Raw genomic sequence first — 24,585 nt, 5'->3', positions numbered from 1 at the left:
CTCCCTTCTGCGATGGGGTGGCCACATGGGAGAGGAAGAGATCAGAGACCTCTGGTCTCCGGCGGAGTCCGAGCTTCACATCATCCTTCTGGAGCTCCGGGCAATTCGTCTTGCACTGAAGGCATTCCTTCCCTCTGTACGAGGAAGAGTAATGCCGGTGTTCACGGACAACACCACTGCCATGTGGTATTGCAACAAACAGGGCGGGTAGGGTCGTGGTCCCTATGTCAGTAAGCCCTCCACCTCTGGACATGGCTGGAACATCAGGGCATTTCCCTGGTGGTTTAACATCTAGCAGGTTCTCTGAATGCCAGGACGGACAAACTCAGCCGCTGGTGCATGATGGATCACGAATTGCGTCTTCACAGGGAGGTGGTGCAAGGTCTCTTTCAACAATGGGTAGAGCCTTGGTTAGATCTATTTGCCAGCGAAGAGTACGCGCAATGTCAGCAATTCTGCGCGTTGGAATTTCCAAGGCGGCACTCGCTCTGCGACGCTTTTCGTCGTGAGTGGAGTTGCAGGCTTTTTTTACGCCTTTCCTCTACGGTGCGACCGGGCCCAAATCATTCTTGTGGCTCCGGGTTGGGCATGAAGAGTCTGGTATCCCGAGCTGTTCAACATAACCATCGATCCTCCGATCAGACTGCCTCTTAGGGAGGATCTTCTGTCGCAGCTGCCGGGGACGGTCCTCCACCCGAACCTTTCCAGTCTCCACCTCATTGCATGGAGATTGAGCAGCGGCAGTTTACGTCTTTCAACCTCCCTCCCGAAGTCTGTGATGTAATCTTGGCAGCCAGGCGTCCCTCCACAAAAACGGTATATGCCTGCAGGTGGAACAATTTTGTGGCTTGGTGCACAGCAAAGGCTGTGGATCCCCTTTCTGCCCCTCTCTCTGAAGTACTTTTCTTCCTTCTCTCTTCAGCCCAGCAGGGCTCTGCTCTGGGCACTATCAAGGGCTACCTTTCTGCCACCTCTGCCTTCTTTCGGCTGCCAGATCAGCCATCTCTTTTCAAATCCCCAATAGTCAACCGTTTCTTGAAAGGCTTATCACATCTCATTCCATCAATTATTTTCCAGACTGATGGTGGCTCCACGACCGGTCCCTCGAACTCCCTCTCGACCGGGACCTTGAACAGCACGGAGCTGACTGCCGTCATTCAAGCAGCTTTTGGGACCGCTCCCACAAAGCCTTCGGCATCAACAACTAACAGTCGGAGCACGACTTGGGGTTGTGGGCATGCTCCATGCAAAAGAGGAACACGTGGTGCAAACCCGTCACCAACATCAATCGGGTACAGGAACCACAGGCCTTCAAACCGGGCATCCCTCGTGTACTTGTTCGGAGTCAGAGACTCGATACAAGACGTCGACAAAAGTCGAGAAAAACGTAGTCAAAAAATTACCGAGGTACCGCTCTTCCCGGATCTGCGTTGGCTGGCGCGAAAAAAGAAAGAACTGACGTCTGCACTTGATGGCAGCGTCTAAGTAACTGCTGCGACGTCATCTCTGCGACCACGACGATATCGAGGGACGCGGAGCCAAACAACGCCACCTTCCAACGTGCAGAGGTACTGCTGACAAAAAAACTTTCTGGATCCAGTCTGAGGCCTGGGAGTAATTCTAAGGTAAGTAATCTATAACTAAATAATGTTTCTTACAGATATATCGTTACCAAAAGTAAGTAACTTGTGCATTTAGATGACTGCACCTGCACACACCTGACATGACACTGCATACAATTAAAGTCCTTTCTCTTAATGTGAAAGGCCTCAATAACCCTATCAAAAGGCGAGCTACGCTTTCATATCTGGAAAACAAGGGGGCAGATAACTGCCTCCTACAAGAAACTCACTTCCTGAGTAAGGATTGGCACTGCCTCAGAGGTCTGGCATTTCTGCAACAATTCTTCTCCTCCACCTCCATATAAAAAGCCAGAGGTGGCAATCTTGGTATATGTACGGTGAGGGACACTGCATCATGATCTGAAAGCGCCACCGATACTATCTCTTTGTCTCCATCCCAACTGCGACATAAGCAGGCGATGAGTAATATTGCAAAATCTGTTATTTGCTAATAAAATGTATTGTGCAAGCAGTGTGTCACGTACCTCGTCTGGGCGTAGAGAAATGCAAGGACAGCATTTCTCAGACGGTGAAAGGGCAAAACATCCCAAGATGGAGGTTTTTAGATGTAGGCTAAGTTAATAGGGCCTGAAGCCACTACATTTGGTATCAAACAAGAAAATGGCTTCAACACCAGAAACACATTGGGAACTGGAGATTAAGGAAGAGTATGCTCCTTCGACCAGCGGTGACATAACAGCTTATAAAGGCACCACACAGCTAACTTGAACTGAACGATTACCCTGACATCTCCATTTCTATGCTGTGGGAATCACAATGGTGAGAGGGGAGTTCATAGCAATCTCAGCCGCTGATTACAAAGCACGTAAAGAAAAGAGGGAGCATTTAATGGCCCAGGTTAGAGAACTTGAATACGTACACAGCTGCACTGCAGCCAGAGAGTCTTGACGCCAACTTCGAACAGCGTGGGCCCAACTGGCGGGGCTGCATTTGGATAGAGCAGAATACGCCCCTCTCCAGCTGAAGCGCTCATATTCGGCCAGTGGAGATAAATCAAGGTGGTCTCTGGCTAATAAGTTAAGGGCCTAGAGGCAACAGATGAATGTACAATCTCTTAGGTCCCTAGGGGACGGTAGACAATGAAAGTATAGCAAAAGAGTTCTGGGACATTTATGTAGAGATATATACGAGGCAAGATATAGATGTTCAGAACATAACCTCCTACCTAGAAGGAGCACATACTCACAAGATTGCTGCAGATCAGGCAGCTTTCGTAGATGTTCCCATCAGGATTGAGGAGGTAACTGTGGCGATTTCTCGCCTTAAGCCCTTCAAATCTCCGGGCCTGACGGCTAGCCAGCACAAAGCGTTTTGTCAGACTTTAGTCCCTATATTAACCAGATTGTTTAACACCTTTGTGGGCCCTGGGTCGATGACCTCCAATATGCTAGCAGCATCTACCGTGGTCATTCCTAAGCCAGGGAAAGATAGGCAGTTTTGTGGATTCTACCGTTCCATATGATTGCTAAACATAGACATTAAGCTCTTCACAAGTATACTAGCGAAGGTGCTAGGCGCCCTGATGCCAGGTATCATTGATCCTGATCAGGCAGGATTTATACAGAATGGACAGAGCAGTGATAATACGAAAAGGATCCTACACTTATCGAAAAGAGACATCACATGGACAAGGAAGCACTCCTCTAACGGTAGATGCCAAAAAGGCATTTGACAAAGTACACTGGCATTATATGGAGCAAATTCTCTCCCATTTTGGAATTGGAGACCAAATTCGTGCCCGCTAGCAAGCTGTTACAGCACCCCTACAACCTCAGTCAGGGTGAATGGCATTTCTTCACACTGTTTCTCCATTAATAGAGGGACCAGACAGGGATGCTCACTGTCACCCTATGCTTTATACGTGGAATTTTCGGCTCAATGAATTAGGGACAATTTAGACATAATGGTCATACAGTTCGGCGGAGAGAGGCACTCAATCAGCCTTTAGACGGACGACATCCTGGCCTCGCTTAGTAAACCAGATACATCACTCCCAGCCTTTTTGAGGGAAATATCCACATTTGGGCTGGCTTTGAGGTTTATTTATATAGTTTTATATTCTGCCGAACATGACCCCGGAGGGTATCGGAGCATAACACTGTTCAGATACATTAGAGGGTTCCAAATAGACATTGGCCAATCTAAAGCCCTTTCTATTTTGTCCACACGAGACCACTGACAGGAGCTTGAAGAACGATTTCCAGTGAAATGGGCTACAGAATCGCTCCCCTACTTGGGGATCGGTCTTGCTCCCACGATAGCGCAAACCACTATAATAGACTACGGTAGCCTACATAGACAAATTAGAGAAGACCTCCATAACTGGAAGCCCTATTGTCTTACCCTACTCTGGCGAATTGCCGCCATTAAAATGCTTTGTATTTATTTCAGACATTACTGGCCTCCCCTCCTAAAGGGATTCTGCTAACATTGCAGAACTAGCTACCCCAGTTCTTGTGGGCAAGAGCTCGACTACTTATGCGGCAGACCCGAGAGCAGAGGACGGCCTGGGACCAGGGTTCGATTCCCGGCGCGGCAGGTTTCTGGACCAGGGTCAGCGGACTCGATAATTCTCTCGCCTCGGTGCCCACTCTGATCAGCGATCACACTCGGCAACTCTGGGCATTTGCTTGCCTCATCCTCACTAACGGCCCCACCAGACCGCCGGGGATGCCTGGTCTCACCCTGGAGATACCCATTAAGGGACCATCTCTCAGGGAAGCCAGGAAGGGTTTCGCAGCGGTCGAAGCGCCTTGGGACCCTCCGGGTAAGTAGTGCGCTATATAAATACCTATACATACATACATACATACAGCTATTTAGGTCTAGATGAAGAGGGATTAGCAATCCCAAATCTACAATGTTATTTATTGGCGGGCAGGGAGAGCTTTCGAGGCATGGTGCCAGACCCCATGTCGCACTGCAGACCACATGTTCGAAGAAGAGGGTATAGTTTCTGCGATCATAGTATAACCTGCTAGAGACCAAAAGGTTGCCCTACCTCCAGGTCCGGCATTGGATGCTACATCCCTCAAATCTTCCCTCAATGAATAGATGGTTCACAAAATATGAGAAATGGCTGGTTACAAAACCCTCGGACAAACGCTTGCTCTCCGAATCATATACACTGCTGCGGAAAAACTGAAAATGGGATTGGGGAGAGAATTATCCAATAAGCAGTGGGCTGAGATATATCATCGATCCAGACATACGGCTCGGAATACATCCAGTATTCAGACAGCTACCAAGATAGCTACCTAATGGTATTTGACCCCAGTACTCCTTAACAAGGGGAATCCGGAATGTAGGCCCAACTGTTGGCGCGGATGCGGAGCAACAGGCACACTTTTACATTTGCAATGAGACTGTCCAAGCCTGACATCCTATTGGGCTCGTATCTTAGATGAAGTGGACGCAAACTTTGACACACAGATACCATGGTTCCCCGCAAACATGGTTTAAAGCTTGTCTTAACCCCTAATATACACACTCAAATCTGGAAAATGGAGGCAGATGGTGTTGGCACTCGGCGCTGCGCTCCAGAATATACTTGCACATTGGGGAACCTCTACCGTGCCTACACACCTAGGCTGGCTACACAGACTTTGGTTTAGCCATGGAGAGGGTATGTGGGGTAACCAGTACTTGCTAGGTATTCCAGTAAGTAATAGGTACAATGTATTAGATCAGGTCGATTGACTACTACCGTCCTCCCTACCATCTGTACTTGTTTCACTAGAAAAGCAGAAGATCACAATTAAAGGAGGGTCCGCTGGGGCAAAGATAAAAGAACACTTAATAATTAAGGAAGCAGGAGTGAGTGATATGGAAGATTATCTTTAGTCGACACTGAGGTAGAGGTTGGAACTCAAGCGACACCAAAGGATATAGTCACCATACCCAGTAAAACCAGATTAGCCCATGAAGTTTTATCTTATCCCTGCCTGTACATTGACCATGTAGGTATAGTGGAGAGTATAGGGCCTCAGCCACACATGGGGAGTGGGCTAGTGGGCTCAAATGGTGGCCTTAAAGTGCTGTCCTGGAACACTGAGGTTCTTGTGGCCAAATTAAATTTACCGGAGTGGGGACTTGATAACCACCTTCCCCACCCGGGAAATAGTACAGCTTCGATGCTACGTAAGAACGTTCTACAGGAACAGACGGGTATGGGGGGATATGGTACAACTGGTTAATATTGTACACTCTAGGAGCATTGATAACTCCGGGGCGCAAGAGAGGGGACACTGGGATGGGTCAGGGTTCGATGTCGTATTTTGGAACGTAGCAGGACTCCGAAACAAAATCGACAACGATGTATGGCTTAAATTTACCAGTATGTTTACGGTGCTCTGTCTGCAGGAAACCTGGATCACCTCTCCTATGCACCTGGAGGGATATAAAACGTACTTCTCTTCTGCTATCCCTACTACATCTGGGAGAGCTAAAGGCAGCTTGACAACATTCATAGCTAACCTCTTAGATTTCAAAGATATAGTTCCTCTTAAAGTAGTATTAAATCTTTTTATTGAGCAGTAAACAAGCGCAATGCACCTCTCAAAATCATCTACGCCGACCCAGATAGGAGGCGGCCTAAGACAGAGTCACTGCTTATTCCTGACTAACTGACTCAACGGCCAACACAGTTAACACAGCAAGCCGCCTACAACCCATTCGGGCCGGCCGCGTCAAAAGAGGTGCCATAGAGGTGCAAGCAGAGCCAATAATAATGCGAGAACGAACAGGAAGCCCCAACACAGGACAAAACAACCCCAGTGGTCCCTCCCCCTCGCGCTCCCTCCCCTCTCCTTGTCCATTAGTCGAGCATAGGGTAACAGACCATCGCTGACTCTCTACGAGCCAGTCGGTACCGCGCGTGCTGGGCCTCTGCGCCTATGTGAGTGTGTCTTGGGCTCCGGGAGTGGGGTATCTGCAAGTCGTAGCAGCCGCAGATAACGGGGACAGCTCAATTCCCTGAATTCCCCGGTCAGCAAGGTAAGGAAAGGTTGCCATAGTGCTGCAAAGTCCGCCCCCCTCCCCACTGAGGCTAATGACAACTTTTCCATCCCCAGGTTCCTCTTAATTTAGAGCCAAATTTCCAAATAATTTCCTTGGGAACCAGTAAACAAGAGTATTATCTCCTGGTCAATTTCTATAATAATATCTATAATGTGCAGTTGATCTCTATATTAAAAGAGATTAGGTCAATTTTGCTTGATTTCAAATATAAGAGTGCTAAAAATGTGTCCATAATTTGGGGTGGCGATTTTAACCTATCCCCGTGTGGTGACACTAACGGACCAGCTTGTGGTCTGATTGATGAGGATGGGAACAATTTAACTCATTTCCCCCATACAAGAATTGGAAACTGTATAAATGAAACTCTCTTGTTATTAGAACTTACAACAGCTAATGACCCAAGGTTCCGCCGACCCAGACGTTTAACGGAAGAGGGGCAAGCACTATAATTGATTTTATATTTGCATCTAGAAATGCAGCGTCCTGCATTCTAAATTTTAAAACTCATACTAATGCAATTAGTAACCATTTCCCGAGTTGTATAAAGTTAACTAATTCGAATAGATGCAAACAGAAGTTCAAGTCTCGAGCATTAACACAAGATAAACTGTTGCTAGACAGGTTAAACGAATACTCCCTTAAATGGGATGAAATCAACTCATCACACATAACAGAGATAGTGGTAAAAAATTCCCTGGATTCGATAGAGGTGTGTATGAATGATTCTTCTTTTTATACAGAGATTTTAACAAGCTTTGAAGCTATAGTAAGAACAATAAAAGATGCTCTGTCTGTACAACAGAAACAATCGAGAACATCCAAGGGATGGTTTAACAGCACTTGTACAAAGGCATATTCCAACTTAAAGCATTCCCTACATAAACCAATAAGAAATAAAAATGAAATAACATGTCTGAGGAAAGCATATAATAAGGCCATAAAAACAAGGAAACTTGAATTAAAAAACGAGGCATGGGATCAACTACATAAAAGTTGCTCTTAAAAGGATAGTATGTCCTTTTGGAAAATTGTTAAAATGCCTTTTTTAAAAGAAGATAGGGAGATCCCCAAGATAGAAGTAGCCATAGACGAATTAACATGGATAGATCACTTCTCTCAGATACTTAGAATAACGACTGAGGAAGGAAGCTTATTAGGTGAAAGAGATAGGATAACTCAAACTTTCAACGCCACACCCTTCCCTATTCCCCTTGATATTACCATACAAGAAGTAGAAATTGCATTAAAGGCCAGTAAGGGGGGAAAGGCGCCAGGGCCCGATGGGGTCCCCGTGGACCTATTTAAGTATAATATGGACCTCTGGATTCCAATACTTACAAGGGTCCTGTTAGCTTCATGTGAAATTGGCCTCATCGAGTCCTGGTCTAAATTCATATTGGTCCCAATATTTAAAAAGGGCGAAAGGCAGATTCCGAACTGCTATAGGCCAATATCTCTTTTAGACTCTTTGGGAAAGGTAGTGGGACGAATCATTCTCGATCGCCTAACCCAATGGTCAGAGGATCATAACAATCTCTCTGATCTCCAGTTTGGGTTTAGGGAAGGCATGGGTACAACAGAACAAGTCCTCAACTTGGCCCTATTGATGGCCAAATACATTAACGCTAAGAGGGGTGCTTTCGACATGGCTTTCGTAGATTTGTCAGCAGCTTTCAACTGCGTAAGCCATCTCAAATTGTGGAAGGTTCTGAGCAGATTGGGAATAGATCCGCCCCTACTTAATTTTCTGAGGAAATTGTATACAAATGCAACGGCCAGAGTTAGGTATGGAACAGGGAGTGATCTTACGGCATTGTTCAGAGTCGAGAGAAGGGTAAGGCATGGCTGTGTCCTGGCCCCCTTCCTGTTTTCGCTCTATACCAACGGGCTAGAACAGGCAATGTTGGAGGGGTCCCAGGACCTGCCCTGCTTGAGAAAAAGACCAATACCCGCTCTACTCTACGTGGACGACGCAGCGATCATAGCTCAAACCCCCCTAGAACTCCAACATGCGGTTGATAGATATTATACCTACATGGCCAAACTAGATCTAAAGGTTAATATTAAAAAAACTTTCGTCATGACTGCTGGGGTCCGCAGGAAGAAAATGAGCAGTATTTATATAGAACAAACCAAATTGGAAACTACTACTGCATATCCCTATCTCGGTATTTTAATAGATAACAAGTGCTCTTGGAAGCAGGCAATATAGGCAAGGAAACTCTCGTTTATTAGGTCTACTAGTGCCCCAGTCTATTTCGCCCACAGGCTTGGTAAAAGATCACCTGTTGAAATGATACAGATTTATCAGGCCAAGTGTCTTAGTGTGGCGATCTATGGAGCAGGAGTTTGAGGCCTCCGAAGAGTGGAGGCCCTCCAAAAGGTGGAGAATAGCTTTTAAGGTACCTTTTAGCGGTTCTGCATATCACCTCTACCTTTAGTTGCCACACGGAATTGGGCTTGCCATATGTTACAGACTTAGTTAAACTGCAACCGCTTCTCCTGTGTCATCGAATATGGTCTTCGCCAAAACTAACTTTTAATAGGGAACTTATGAGTGATTGGCTTGCTCTTGATAACACACACAAAATAGCTTGGCTTGTATATATGAAAACATTTTTGTCAGATCTAGGTGTAATACGGTATTATAATAATCCGTCGTTGATCACTGAGATCCCCGGAACATTTTTTAAGAAACTGTCTGGCGCATATGGCGGAATTAGGACTAGTCATGGAGTCTGCTAAAAGCTCAGCCCAACATATACTATTGGTTCAAACTACCCTGACTATCCATCCTTATTTGACCTTTAAATTGAATGGATTCAATAGGTTTGTCCTTACCCGCCTTAAAATTAATATATTCCATTGACTCCTTACATTCCCTAAGGTCAATGACTGGTCAAACTCATTGCTTCCCTGCCCCTGTAATGGCATATTTCTCCAGTCCACATTTCATGTGGTGATGTTCTGTAAATTGTATCAGGAAGCAAGGATGCAGTGGGTTATATCAATATTAAAGATCATAGGGTTGCGACAATGTCGCCCAGCTTTTTTGGAAATTCAATATTTGGAAACAGAGTGTTTTGCAAAGAGTGTGGCTAGATTTCTGAAACTCTGCATAAAATGTGTAACAAAAGAGTTGTACAAAGTTCCCCTGGGGGTCATCTAGTAGAAGGATCTCTCTCTCTAGACTGACTGGTATGATCGATATTCAGGGAGCCAGTCATGTCCCTTGTCGGAACTAAGAAACCTCACACAACTAATGGGCTGGATGACATGTTTCATTTAGCCCTTGTGGGGTTGTATCATCATCGGCTTCCTGCTCCTACGTCAAGCTGGCGCTGCAATGCCTGACGGGTAACAGCAAGTGTTACACTTTTGTGGAGATCTTTTGTTCCTAGCCGTGGTTTGCAAGTGTGTGAGGAACTTAGCAAAAAAGGGGGTGGAAAGTAGTGAGCGTAAAGTGAGTTTAAAAAGGGTTGGTTAGTCCACTAAGTAACCTTTATTCATGTGGTAAGCCACCCTATTAAAAAGTGCAATGAGGGGTATGGAGAACCAAAAAAATGAGTTAGTTTGGTCTCAGTTCAACCCTCAAGTGTGGTCAACATGTTTCATGCCCTAAGGGCAATTCTTCAGGACCAAGTAGTGCTCATAAACTAATCAGGGGCCCGGGAGTGGGCGTTAGTGTATACAGTATACAACCTGGTAGGTCTATTACTGGGGCAAGCTGGTAGTCCTGCGGTCCCGTCAGACCAATGTAAACCCTCAATGGGGCCACGCGGCTCGTTCCTGTGGGGCCTGCGCTTTGCGGTGGTTAAAAAGATGTATGGATCAAGGGTCCAGTGGAGCCTGGAAACTTAAGGGCACGAGGCCACTGCCCGTCAGAACCTACCCCCACACTTCGGCGTGTGTTGACACGCGGAACAGCCGGTGAAGTGTAACACTCGCTGTTACCCGTCAGGCATTGCAGCGCCAGCTTGACGTAGGAGCAGGAAGCCGATGATGATACAACACCACAAGGGCTAAATGAAACATGTCATCCAGCCCATTAGTTGTGTGAGGTTTCTTAGTTCCGACAAGGGACCTGACTGGCTCCCTGAATATCGATCATACCAGTCAGTCTAGAGAGAGAGATCCTTCTACTAGATGACCCCCAGGAGAACTTTGTACAACTCTTTTGTTACATGTTGTTAGGACAGGTACACTGGACCCCTCTAAATATCGTCCCCTTTTCGTCCCCCTCTGTTGCATACATACTCTGCATAAAACACAGACCAAATTTAGAATAGATGCACTGAAGTAATTATATGTTATATAAATTAAGATATTCTCTGTGTATCCTTTCTATTCACTTACTATGTTTGATTTAATCTCAACCATGGGCTTCTTGTACATTTGCACGTTTGCGGCATGAAATGGTCTCTTTAGCCATTGGTAAATATTAACCATGTTTTTTCTTTTAAACATATTTATTGCACCATAAATGTAAATGGTTTACTATTTTTCATACAACTGCTTTTTACTACTGAACTTTTATGTTTTTTCTACATTTTAAAAACCGAATAAAGAAATATTGATTGATTGATTGATTGCCTTTGGTTTATTCTGGGGATGGGAAGGATGTTGGCCACCCTCACGACTACCAAAGCCACTTTCAGCGAGGTCTGGCGCCTGTTCCTTGCCCTTCGATCTATTGAATTTCGAGAGCTCACATGTACTAAATATCTACGAATCCTCAGACTATCAGAGACGGAATAGACCTTGAGACAAGCAGAGGTCACATAAATTAGACCTACCTCACCAAAGCCGCCATCATTTAGACCTGTTGAAGAAGTACTAGGAGAGGGGAAAGAGGGGAGTTGGTGGGTGTATTTCATTACATTGTTCTTTAATATAATTCACATGGAAAGTGAAATGGCGCTCATTATTGGGATATGCACTATATTGACAGCCATGAGTGAATCATACTTAACTGTATTCTTAGGCTGTGGATGTATGTGAATGCAAATATTTAAAAAATAAAAGTAAGGCATGTAGACATTTAATGTTAAGATGTAATTACAGTGACTACTACCAAAAGCTATTTTTCACTGTCTCAGGCCTAGCTGTCCAATGTAGAAAACTTGAGTACACATTAAATTAATAATAATGTATCTTTGGAGTGGGACTAGCTAGTAAAATAATTAAACATCTGTTTTAATAGATGTTAAAAATTCAATTCAATAGTGAGGTCAGATTTGAACAAATCTTAAGGAAAAGTAAATTACCGAAAGTTACCTTTTCCCTGCCTGAAGTTCCCGGAATCGGATTTGTATTTGCTCTCAAACTTCTCCAGCCAGTAATTAGCATTTTGAATAGGTGTGAAAAAGGTATAAGATGTGTCCTAGGAGCAAACAATAGGATGACCTGAATGGGCAGAGATGATGCCTCCTAACCTTCAAACCTATGCAGTGTTTGGGGATATGAGCCTCATTTTCACATTTCAGTGTAAAATCCTTCTGGAATGTTAAAACCTGCTTCACTGGTCTGCTGGATTTACATATAACACTTTTGAAAGGCAGAGGACAACATGCCAAGATAATTATTGTGTATCCACTGTCTCGTTGCTGAAGGACCTGTTTCGTCCCATCAGAGGTTTGTCTCTGGGTTTTACATATAGCACTACTGTGCACTTGAAAGGGAGGGAAACAGGCCTGTTAAATCAATGATTATCTATCTGCTGTTTTGTGGCGGAAACCCCTACTTTTGTTCAACTAGACATTTTTCTCAGGGTTTATTGTGGGTACAGTGGCCTGCCCCAAACACAATTTGTATACTGTTAGAGTCTAGAGGACACTAGAATTGTTATAGGACACTCCTCACTTACTCACTTGGCCCATAGAGCTCAAGTTCGGTGTGGCTCAATTCTTTCTCCATCTTAAAAATGCTCAAAGTGGGTATTGTTGACCCAACAACTTTCACCCCTTTGGTTAGGGTTTGCCCAGTAGTCCTTCCCACCCACTGCTGGACCTAAGGAACAACAGAGGAGGACTCAACACTTCTGGAACTAAGGAAAAACAGATGTTGACTAGACCTGCTGCCTGTGACCTGAGAGGAGCCCTGAAGGACTGGACCTGCTCCCTCTTATACCTAGGCACACAAACGGTGATGGGAGGATGTTTGAAATAAGTCTAACCCCTGGCAATCGTTTGGGGTTGCATGTTAACCCATCTTTCTTTTGCCCACAATGCTACCTCAGGTTAGACCCAGCTGCATGCAAATCAGTCTTGACCCTGTTCAATAGGACAGTCCAGCCTGAATTGCCAAGCCAGGCCCTCTCCTCTCCAAACCGGAACACAAGTAACCTAAGACCGTTATCGAGCTGATTAAGGCTCTTCAGTCAGGTGCAGCTTGTTTTTTTTATATACTCTTGTGTCTCACCTTAAGTGAGATGGTTTTGCCCAGATGTTGGTCCTGTGCACACTGTATCACTGGAGCCAAGCCATACCTGACTGATGAGCCCTAACTAGTGTGAAACAGGTCCTAGATTGCTTGTGTTTCGGTTCAGGTTTTTTTTTTAGTTGTATATAGCGCGAACTAGACCAGAGACATCGGGTATTAGAGCACTTTACATGAGCACTAGCTTCGTTAGGGATGATACATTTATTTTTGTTAGGCACAGGGAGATTAAGTGATTTGCCCAGAATCACAGGATGTTGAGCGTCGTTGCACAGACTCAACCCCAGTTCCCCAGCTTTGTGGTTGACCGCTCTAGCCGTAAGGCTACATCCTCTCCCCAACCTCCTTGCCTCGTATGTTGGGCTGGACTGTTCCCATTCAAACAAGGTGAAACTGATTTGCATTTGTCTGGATCCAAACTCAGATGGCATGGTGTGCAACATAACCATAGACTGGGATGCGGCCCGGGTAATTACCAGTGGGTAGCTGAGATTATTTCAAGCATTCCATTCATGAATTTTTGTATATCCTCTTGTACCCAGAACAAAGAAGTGGACTCTAAGGAATACAAGGATGACCACCTGTTCGGAGAGGCCCCATGTCTTCCCCGAGACTGCGTAGTTAAAATCGCTGAAAGGGGTGGTGTTCCCCTACCTCAGGATCTACATTACCGCAGATCCAGATGTGTTTTTCACATGTAACCTGGAGCTGCCTCTTGTGCGCCTCCGAGGAGATATACTGCATTGGAAGACCCTACCTGTGTCGCTTCTTGGGAAAGCTGCCCTGTTTGAAATGAAATGAAGGCACTACCCTGCTTGTTATATGCACTCCACAATGCACCCTACCCGGTCCCTGTGGAGACAGGGAGGGGTCATCCCATTACCAGAGTAATAAGTGGCTCACTCAGAGACATATAGATACTTGCAAATATGCAATGCACTGCAGTTGGTGTTGCCAAAAGGAGAAGTACTCCCGAGTCATCTCCGCTTGATGATAGACTCCTTGAAAAGCGCATGCCTAAAAATGAAATGTCCCTCATGTACCGCTAATTGATTAACAATTCACTGACACGTTAGTCAGGCTACAAGAGAAGTGGGATAGAGACCTAGAGGGATGAGAAGACGATGAAAGGTTGGAGGCACTGTCATCCCCACCAGGTGGTGGCTATTAGGGCTAGATTTCGCCTTGTGCAATTAAACATCCTGCACCACTGTTACTATACGTGTACCACCATTGCAAAGATGGGTAGCAAAGCAACTCCATTGTGTCACAGAAGCTGTAACCAGGAGGGTAAGTTTTATCATACTACTGGAGTTTGGTGGTAATATGCCTTAATCAGATATGCAGAGGCAATATGGTTGCCTCCCCAAAGTGGTGTCTCCTAAATGTCTGGGATGGTACTACACCCCCTGCATGGATCAGAACTATGGTGGCTCAGCAAAATAATGCCCATGAATGGAGTGCCGTGATTGGGGAATTGGAAAAAAGAGATGAATAGGTGCATGTTGGCGGAAAGAGCAATCTACGAGGGGGGGCTGTCCAAAATATTAGACCAACATATGGGGACAAATGGAATGATTCCAAGAAGGACTATGTACCCCTATCTCTGCCACTGAACCTGAAATTTTCAGTTTGGAGCATCGTACTATTAAGGTGGTTTGACCCCTGCCAAGGGTTGAGGGAAAGGAGAACAGTGGGCGCGGGGGGGGGGGGCAAGGGGTCGGGGGCGGTCATTGGACTTAACGATTTTCTGTATTTTCATGGCTGTGACACGATGCTACAGTGTTTGTATTATTGCTCACATTACGTGCAATAAAAAGATTATGCAAAAAAGGGATGGCCACCTCTTCAAGCTACACGGACACAACAAGCAGCAGTAGGCCTTTCCTAGACCTGCACAACTGACCAGTGGCAACTGGACCCAGACTGGTCCCTGGTATTGACCTTTGTCTGACACCCTGTGAGTTTCTAATTGCTTCCCCTGAGGTTCCGGGGGCTTTAGTAGTGTACTCCGTTAGAAGATTGTGAAGGACAAATCATAAGGTAAGAGATTTGCTCAGGACAAACCTAATTGGTGTATCCACACCCATTCTCCATTGCAGTCAGTCTCAAATTGCACCTAGGTCACAGTCTACTGCGATCATTGCCTATCATTGCATTTTATGCTTCTTGGCGCCATACCTACTTAAAACAATACAGAACATCTCTGAAAGAAATCCCTGGCTTACCCTAGGGTAACACCATCCTGCCACGGCATCACACTGAGTCTAATGCCTCTTTCTCTGCCCAAAAAGTAAAACTAGTGTTCAGAGAGAGCAAGCAAATGGTCAAAGCTTATTTTATCCACCAACCATGGCAGGGTCGCAGAGCTCCTCCTAAACCATAAGTACGAACCAAAGTTCGAAACATTTCTCAATGAGGTTGACCCTCAGTTTACTAGGTCACTGTGTATTAAATTCAGGCTTGGCACATTACTGTTAGCATCCTTTATCAGTAACTGGAGTTACTGACGAAAAGACAGCACTATGTGGCTTGCCTGTGGGAAGTTAATGAAACGGATGACCATCCATTTTTTTTCTCTCCTAGATATAAGAGGCCGCGTAGACGTTGGATTGTGCCTCTGTGCAGATACTTGGGACTACACCACTATAAACTGGCCTTTACGATCTGTAGGTCAGATACTGTGCCATGCATTGTGTTTTCTGTTGCCAAATATATAGTCAGTTTGGCCGATTTGCTCTAACATTGTAAAACAATCAGAGGCTGCTTCTCCGGTGCATGAGATCTAACTCACTATTGGGATAAAAAACATCTGTTAGCTTCTGTTGTGTCTTATAGACTATGCAACTGTGCCATCTCATAACAAAATATTATAACCGCAATGATCTGTTGTCTTCGCAGGGCCATTCCCATGAAATAAATGGCTCGTTTCCTTGATTTTTTTTTAAATATTTGCTATTTTAATCAGTTTTATATGTCAATTTTTTTATAACTCTTATGGAAGTACTATTTTATATTGCTTTGTACTTTGTTTAAATGTGGCATCATCTTTCATCTAAGGCTTAGGAACCTGCAACAATACTTTTAAATTGTGTTATTCGTGATTGTTGTGCTGCTGTTTTCCAAACCATGTGCAAATGTTTTTTTCTCTGCCGCACTTATATTTTATGGCCCAAATAAAATCATTTGATAGGATTTGACTAAAACATTCAAAATTCATATCTCCAGTTCCCCTTACTGATCTTTGTCATTTTTATGTCATTTTGTTTACTAAATGTCATTCTCTTTTTCTACCATGGCTTCGGATTGTTATTGTTTTGCATTTTATTATTATTATTATTATTATTATTATTATTATTATTATTATTTTAACATTTATTAAGCGCGGCGAATACCCGTAGGCGTCTCGGCGCATTTTAACTTTATTACTATTTTGGCATTGCATAGCTACTATACATATTGCCCTAAATTAATTAAGCAGGTCTACTCGGTGCCATAGCTACCAGGGAGTTGAGGGTAATTTTGTGACTTTGAGGGTGCCCCCTGACAAGGGTTGTGATTATTCCTTGAGGTTGGTAGTCACCCACCCCAAAGGATAATCCAATTTGTTATAATATTGTATTGACATTTCATAAGCCTGGCTAAAGCTCTTGCTAGGTCAGACCTAAAAAAACACCCATAGACTTTTCCTCACACTCCACATGATCAGCAATACCGATCTTATTTAATACCGACTGACCAATAGTATCATCAGTTGGAAAAAGTTGATGATGTAAGGCAAGACTTAAAATAAAAGCCCCTAGGAACACGGGCAACATTGACTATGAAGTGCAAGCTTAGCAGTAATGACCATATTAGGCAACATAAGCAATAATGACTGTATCAGGTATGTTTAGCGACAATGACAGTGAAGTGGGAATAATGATGTTGACCATATAGAGATTAACAAAATTCAACTTCACCTAACTATCCCTTTAATTGTATTAGGTAAACCTAAGGAATAATAACGCCACACATATCCCTCAAACATCACATACACACACACTTGTGCATACACAAAGACACCTTCGTTTATGCACAGAACAGCAGCACAGGCAAATATACAAATAGACATAAGCATATATGATAGAGGCACTTAGGCCCGCTTATGCTTTCAAGCAGGCAGACTTGCTTACACGGATACTCAATACACCAATCGTACTTGCCCAACTCACCTCTCTCTAATGAAAATGTGGACAGTGACTGGAGATGTATCAGTACTGGCTCATTCTGAGAGTACTGGCAGAGACCCTCGAGCAGTCGGAGACTGGGCCATGCCACATGCTAATTGGGATCTGGTGAAGCAGGATGTGGATGATGGGCCAATTGCACATTTTAAAGATGTTACCTAAGTGTATGTGTTATGTATTCTGTATGAACTACTGGGGTAAAGATATCAAAATATTGAATGCATTTTTTTTTAGAAATAAGTAGTCCAAAAACACAGAACTCTCTATTGCTGGAAGTAAAGTTTCCCTTTCTCCCCTTCCCACCAGTAATTCCAGATTCACAAAGTTTTCCATGTGTAAGTAGCTCTCACAGAAAAACTCATACTAGTATAAATTTCAGGTGTAATTTATCTGCAAAATTCTGTATTACATATGCAAAATACTTATTTATCTGTGCAATTTTTGCAGATTGTACATACGCTACAGAAACATACATTCTACATAGAAATGTAAAAGTAGCCATTCTTAGGAAGGTATCACAAGTGTGGGGAATGATATACAATGTAACTTAGTGAAATCATAACTCTGAGTTTCCCAAAATGCCAGACATGCATTTACTACACTTCTCAGAGCATCTGACACCTAAATGAACTGTGTGTAGATGGTGTAGTATTTACAGTGATCCAGAATATTGTGTGGGTTGTATGAGAATATTTATTTCATGAGAACAAACTGGGAAACATTTGTATTGTAGTGGAGAGGTGTGGCTCAGGGGTTAGAGGCGGCAGACCGGGAAGCTGAGATCGGCCCTGGACCAGGGTTCAATTCCCCGCCTCGGCGGGTCTTGGGCTCAAAAATTCCACGGACTCGATAATTCTCGCTCCGGTGCCTTCTCGACTCACGGGTTCACACTCTGCGACTCTGGGCAATAGCTTGCTTAATCTCCACAACGGCCCCTCGCGGCGGGAGGCCTGGCTTTCACCTTGTGGATACCCTGCCGGGGTTATCTCACAGGGGAATACCAGGACGGGTTCCCTAAGCAAGCGCCGGGAAACCCACTGCGGGTAGCTGTGCGCTATACAAGTATAAATACATTTACATTTACATTTACATTTTTCATTACCATATAAGTCTACAGCATATGCGAAACATACTGTATGGAATTCAAGAAAACTTAATTTAAGCATGCCTTTGTAATTCATCTGCATAATTTAAGCGTGAATCTGGTGGAAATGCCTGTACAACAAACATTTTAAAAATGTTCTTGTTAGGTGCAACCTATGCGTACTATAGTTTTCAACATATGTCAGTCTGAAACACTGTCTTCCTTGGCTGATTATCAGGGTCATCTACTGCTAGAAGTGCCTTTCTGTTTATCCCTTTGCCTTCTGGTTTCATATGTGTTAGCTTTCTGCTAACACCATTGTTTGTTTTACTCAGGTCTGATCTTTTTTTCTTTAGGGCGAGGGAGGTAACAAGATGGAAGAATGCCATGGAGAACTTGTACTGGATATAGAAAATGGCACGATCTTCAGCGTCTCTAAATACAAGGGCCAAAGGGATCTTGGCTACCTCTGCCTAGAGTCTGACAAAGTAGCACTTTATCATAAAGGTACTGTCAATTGCACTTCGGTGATTTCTGTTGTTAACTAGAGTGCCTTTTAATCTTATTCCCCCCACCACTTACCTGGAAAGTATTTCCACTTTTTTATCAAACAAATCATTGTTGCTGAATCTGTCTCCATGGGAAACACAATAGTGGTGGATGAAATGCTTGTAAAGGTTTCAATCTCTGACAATCCCTCGGGCCACATTCTAGTCTATTGTATTTCCCTCACTTTTCTATGTACGACAGAGAGCAGCACTATGTTAATGAAGCATTCCTAAATGACGAAACCTGCCTTGAGTTTTGGACATAAACCTGCATTTAAAAAGTGGCACGCAGACATTCGGTGCATGAAAAGTAAAAATAGTGAATGAGGCCTGGTCGAATACTTTCAGTCTAATGAATAATGTAAAAAAGATGAGCAACTAATTCATGGTTGATTTAAATGTTTAATTTAGATTTGGCCTTACTATAAAATGTACATTTAATTTGCCAAATGTGTTTTGAACTTTAAAAGTAGGATATATATTTGTGATGAATGAACACGCATTTTACAGTGTAGAGAATGCTGAAATACACAGCTCATGATTTAGTTTGCTTTAGGAAGTCTCAGCACAAGACCTTGAGATAAGAATGGAATTCCTTTCCTTTCTTGTTTCTTCATGAAAGAGCTTCTTATAAATTACAGTTGTAGCTTGCTTTTATCAGTAATCAGTTGTTTAAACGAAGCTTTCTTTATTCCTTTAATAACTTAGAGTGAAACTGCAAAGCACACGTTTTCCTTATTATTATTATAAAATGTATTCACAGTTTCCACCAAATATTACTTTCTTGTTTGAGTAAAACTTCTCTGTTTTATTTCAAATAAATAGTTACTTTAGAAGGAAGAGGAGATTAAAGCAAACTTAGAATGTGTTACAAGAACTGGCCTGATTGATGACATGAAACTTTCTGTAATTTCAATTGAACGAAGTATGAAGACCAAATGTCACATGTTTTGTTGAAATATATACTGGTATCTAGCTTAGTGATGTGGGGGCTTTTGGTTATTATTTTTAGAAGGATGCTTGAAGAATCACACAGCTTTTTTGAGTTCTGCAGAGATAGAAGGGAGGGGCTGAGGGCAGGTTCTGTGAAAGACACAGAGAGACAGAGATGAGGCTCAGCGTGAGGAGAGGAAATTAGCTGTAAGGGAACAAGGGTAGATGCAGACTTTGTGCAAAAAAAATCAAGATTTATTTGTCCTATTCTTATTTCTCTTTATGTGAGATTTTGCCATTATTGTTGATTCAGCTTTATGCTATGCTCACTCTTGCATTATAGTTCTTGAGCACTTTATGAGTTCTGACTGACATTGATGTCTCATTTTGCCATAGAAATGGGGATTTCTTCCGTTATGGAGCACTTTGTATGCAATTTAAAATATATTCTAATTTGATTTCAGTTTTTTGCCTCCCATGTCCAATTCTATAACCTGATTGATATCTGACTAATGAATGAAGAGTCAGAGGAACTTAAATTTTGATTGGAAAATAAATCCCTTTAAAACTACTTACAACTCTCATTATTGCCTTAAATATTTATTTGTATTTGATTTGCTCATGTTAATGCGAAGTCTCTTTTCTGTCATAACACGGTGGCAAAGGTCCATCACCTTTGAGCAGAAAACAAGAGTAGTGGTGTTTTGCATTGAGAGATTACCTTGAAATATCCACTCCTTCAGTTTGGTAGCAAAGTTAGGGTTATACACTTTGACTAAAAGGAGTAGACTTTAGGTTAATGCCTGAAAGGAGCTACAAAATAATTACTCAAGTTAGGTAAATGTCCAGATCCTCAAAGTCCTGGTTTCAATGCCCAGGCCTTGAAGACTGGCAAAGCGGTGCTGGAAGGTAATGCGAGAAGGCGAATGCTGGAGTTGTGTCAATGTCAGTAGGGTTGTGAAATGTTGTTAATGTGCTAGAAGATATTATTAGTAGTGTTGAAAAAGTAGTAAGGTTCTGACTGATAATAACATTTTGCTCATTATACTTGACAGAGATGGAAATGGACTTGTGACACTACAAAGAAGTTTGTTTTGTTTATGTTTTATGTTGTGGTCTGTCCTTGACTTTAATGGAAGTAATTAATCCACTGTTTGCCTAATATCCCGGGATAAGCCCAAGGGCGGTCTGGGTGTGCCATACATTAAGTGAAGTGCATTGTCTGCTGTTGATGCAGTATTGAGCTATAGCCATATTGGCAGTACTTGGATAGGGAATCTTGAGAGAGTGAAGAATAGTGGGAGCCTATTTAGGTCACTTGAGAAAGTACATCTGGAGAAGTCCTGAGAGTTTTCCACTTGAAAGAGGGTAAAATTGTGCTGTTCGAGGTTTTGCTGAGGTTAAGAGAATTCTTCGAGTATATGATTCTATCGTTTTCCTTTTTAGTGGAGCAGACAAGCAGTTTTTATGTAGTCCGTCTTGTTAAAGACTTTGAAAATATGTCTGACGCTGATTTTGCAAAGGGAGGGTCAGTAGCAGGGGTTAATCTGACTGAAATTTTACCTGTGACAGGATTGGAGAAGAGAAATTGCATTGAACTATTGCTGAAATGAAATTGTTTACAGGCCTTAAGAAACTGTTCGGAGGTAATGTGAAAAATTCGATTTTAATTGCTTATGCCCCTGAGGGAACACCTATGCATTTTATGTCCGTCAATTGGGACAGAATTCATGTTTGTGGGTTCACCAATTGTGCAAGATTACTGAGAAATAGGGTTCTTTGAGGTTTCCAAAATATGGTACCTTTGAATTGCAAATTATTGGCAGATTAATGGAAATGTTATTTGAAATAAAGACACCATCTAGAGCTACACAGCTTGAAGCTTTAAGCATGTGGAAAAAGACAGCAAGAGACAAAAAAGAGGATAAAAAGGTAAAGGATCTGAAACAGGAGAAGGGAATTAATGTTGACAAAAAGCTTCAAATGAGTAGTGATTTCGGGGTTGAAATATTGGATGCATTGTTGTAGGAGAGTAGGGTCTGCTTTCCTATGGTTACCCCATTTTTTGCTTTTTGCTTCACTGGTTTTCGACTTAATGTGGCTGTGGGCCTGCTAATCAGACCCACAGCCTGCTGTTCTCTCTCTACATTCACAACCATGTACTTAAGGTACATTACCAATTGGGTATTGGGTCACCTTATCAGCCCCTGTACAGTGTACCATAGGTACCCAGGGCATAGGTGCATCCAAAGTCTACCAGGAGCTGCAGCACATCTTTTGCCACCCCTGGCTGGCTATCCATTCGGACACAACTGGCTGAACACTCAGCTGGGGCAAGGTGGTGTAATCACCCCTTGCTTAGATATAGTATACCTATGTCTAAACCTATATCTGGACACATATACACCTATAAGGCACTCCTATGGCAGGCCTTAACAATCCTGGAGGCAGAGTGCTTGGTTTTATGTGAGATGGTGCTCTAGCATGAGCTGAGCCTGTCTGCAGCTTTCGGAACCATGTCCCTTAGCTGTTCTGGGATATTGCCATACCATATACTCTTAAATGCATTATAATCCTCGCGGTTACTTGCTAACTTTGGTTTGGCTTTATCGAAACATGTCGTGTAAGGTGGCATACGCTTTGGAATACTACCCCCTCGCCAGTCCTGGTGACAGGGGTAGCATTCCACCCTTCTAGAGGGAGAAGACATGTTACTTTGCTAAAACGCGGTTAAATCTAACCAGAGCCTCAGCATCACAAAATGGACAAAAGGTTTCCTGTCACAGGGAGGTGTTAACACCACCCCAGACAGGAGATAGTGGATTGGGGAAGGGAGGGCTGAATGAAACTAGACACTGCCTGGGGCACACAAGGTGTCCCATGCAAAGTCCAGTTCAAACCGGTGCTGGGGCACTCCAGCCCCAGCTCTGGCGCGAAACTGGACAATTGGAAAGGGGTGTAACCACCCCCTTCCTGGGTCCCACCCATAGGAGGGAACTAGCAGGTGATCCAGCCCCTTGATTTGGAATAAAGGTAGGAGCTGTGCCAATGCACATCAGATCATCCTGACTGAAACGTTGAAACAAAACTCTGGACCCTTCGACATCCTACTCGACGTAGAAGACTGAAGAATCTCACTTGTGGTCAAGGAGTGGCCACCCTGTGAAAGCAGGCACCATCAGCGCTCAAAGGTTTTCTTTGACGTTGCTCCCGCCGGAGCTCGAACGACAGAGACCGACAAGACCTGGACTCCCAGACTTCCAACAGCCCAATCCACAGTCCTAGCAAAGCTGAGACCCGTGGAGGGACGTGAGACGTGGAACCGGCCATCTTGGAAAGCCAGCGAAGTGCTTTCTGCGCAGCCCCTGAGACACCCTCGAGGCTGTGCTTTGGGGATTGAGAAAACCCAGACCCGAGCAGCCTGTGCCCCGAAGATCACCTCTCCACACTCACCGAGTGCTGCGTGGGGCCCTTTTGCACTTTTCCTGCTCGATGCGTTGTCCGGTCACTTGCCCGTTGGCTAGTGGCCTCTGAGACGACGAACCTTCGATTTTGAACTGCTGGTCTGGTTGCTCCAAACTGGCCCTAGCTCCTCTGAAAAGGAGCCACCGATCTGACCTTCCCGATCCGATCCAGAAGACATCTTCTAGTCCTGCATGGGTTGACTTTGCCAAGGCTTGGTGACTCTGATTCGAGAACCCACACCGCCGACCGCAAGAGCCTTCGTGGGACAGCTCGTGTTCACCAGCTGGTCATCCTCGATCCTTCCTGGTCCACGTGGCAGTGGAGACAAACTACTCGACAGCACCTGATCGCAACCCGACATTGCCTGGTTCCGTCCTGGTCACTGGCTAGTGACCTAGACTCTGTCCCCTCTGCTTTCAGGTACTCTACATCTTCGATCCACCATTGGATTCAACCTGACTCTTCTCTCCTGGCCGCCTGCAGCATCTTTTCCTCCAGGCTCCATAGAACTTCACGAATAGACCCAACGCACTTTGGCACCTATACACCCGCTTCCTGTGGGTGAGGTAACGACGGTACTCCGGTGCCCCTGTAGTGATTTACATTCCTAGTTTCAAGTGGCTAAGTTCTAGCCCAGTCGGAAGTCTCCTAAACCTATAACTTTCTGATTTTTACGCACCATTGACTTGTATGGTAAACGCGGTTGCCTATAGACACTGCACCCGCATCCTGTAGGCCTCCTAAGTCCTTACCTTCGTTAGTCCAGTGTAGGCCTAGCGATTCCCAAGGCCCTAGGCCTTACCATTGCTCGTGACGTGGTACTTATACCACTTTTTTAATATATGGTTTGAGTGGCCACCCGGCCTATCCATAATTGTATTATATTGAGTTCATTGTTTAACGCTTGTACTTCTGTGCTCATAAAGAGTATAGGGGATTATTCTAGAAATAAATACATATATTTTGTAATATATAACTTGTGTGGTGTCCTTCCATTTGGTATTTAAAGGATTGCATATGGTAAAACAGCTGGCTTCACATGCCCTCTCAAGTTTAGCCTAAGACTGCTTTTGTCCATGCTACCCCTAGGATAGCTGGTCTATAAGGTTGACTTACAACCAATCATCATAAGGGTCATTTGGACTGGTGCAAGGTGCTCACTTGAATTAGTGATCATCATATACCAGGCCAACTTCTCACAATTGTTAACTAAGTATCCACAGCCT

At 43.9% G+C, this 24,585-nt stretch overlaps 1 protein-coding gene across 1 annotated transcript in view; it reads left to right on the top strand.

Annotated features, from left to right (window-relative positions):
- Window positions 1-24,585, top strand: part of LOC147665684 (autophagy-related protein 2 homolog A-like) — a gene marked incomplete at its 5' end in the record, with an annotated part of 884,401 nt that overhangs the window by 34,022 nt on the left and 825,794 nt on the right. The window contains one exon of the mRNA XM_086949597.1: window positions 18,770-18,920. Coding sequence (XP_086805723.1) covers window positions 18,770-18,920 — 151 coding nt within the window. The remainder of the gene's footprint in view (window positions 1-18,769; window positions 18,921-24,585) is intronic.

This window comes from Lissotriton vulgaris, unplaced genomic scaffold (genome assembly GCF_964263255.1).
Source record: "Lissotriton vulgaris unplaced genomic scaffold, aLisVul1.2 SCAFFOLD_672, whole genome shotgun sequence".
NCBI classification, from domain to species: Eukaryota; Metazoa; Chordata; class Amphibia; order Caudata; family Salamandridae; genus Lissotriton; species Lissotriton vulgaris.
The sequence above is the reverse complement of the archived record's forward strand: the minus strand, read 5'-3'. Positions and strand labels throughout refer to the sequence as shown.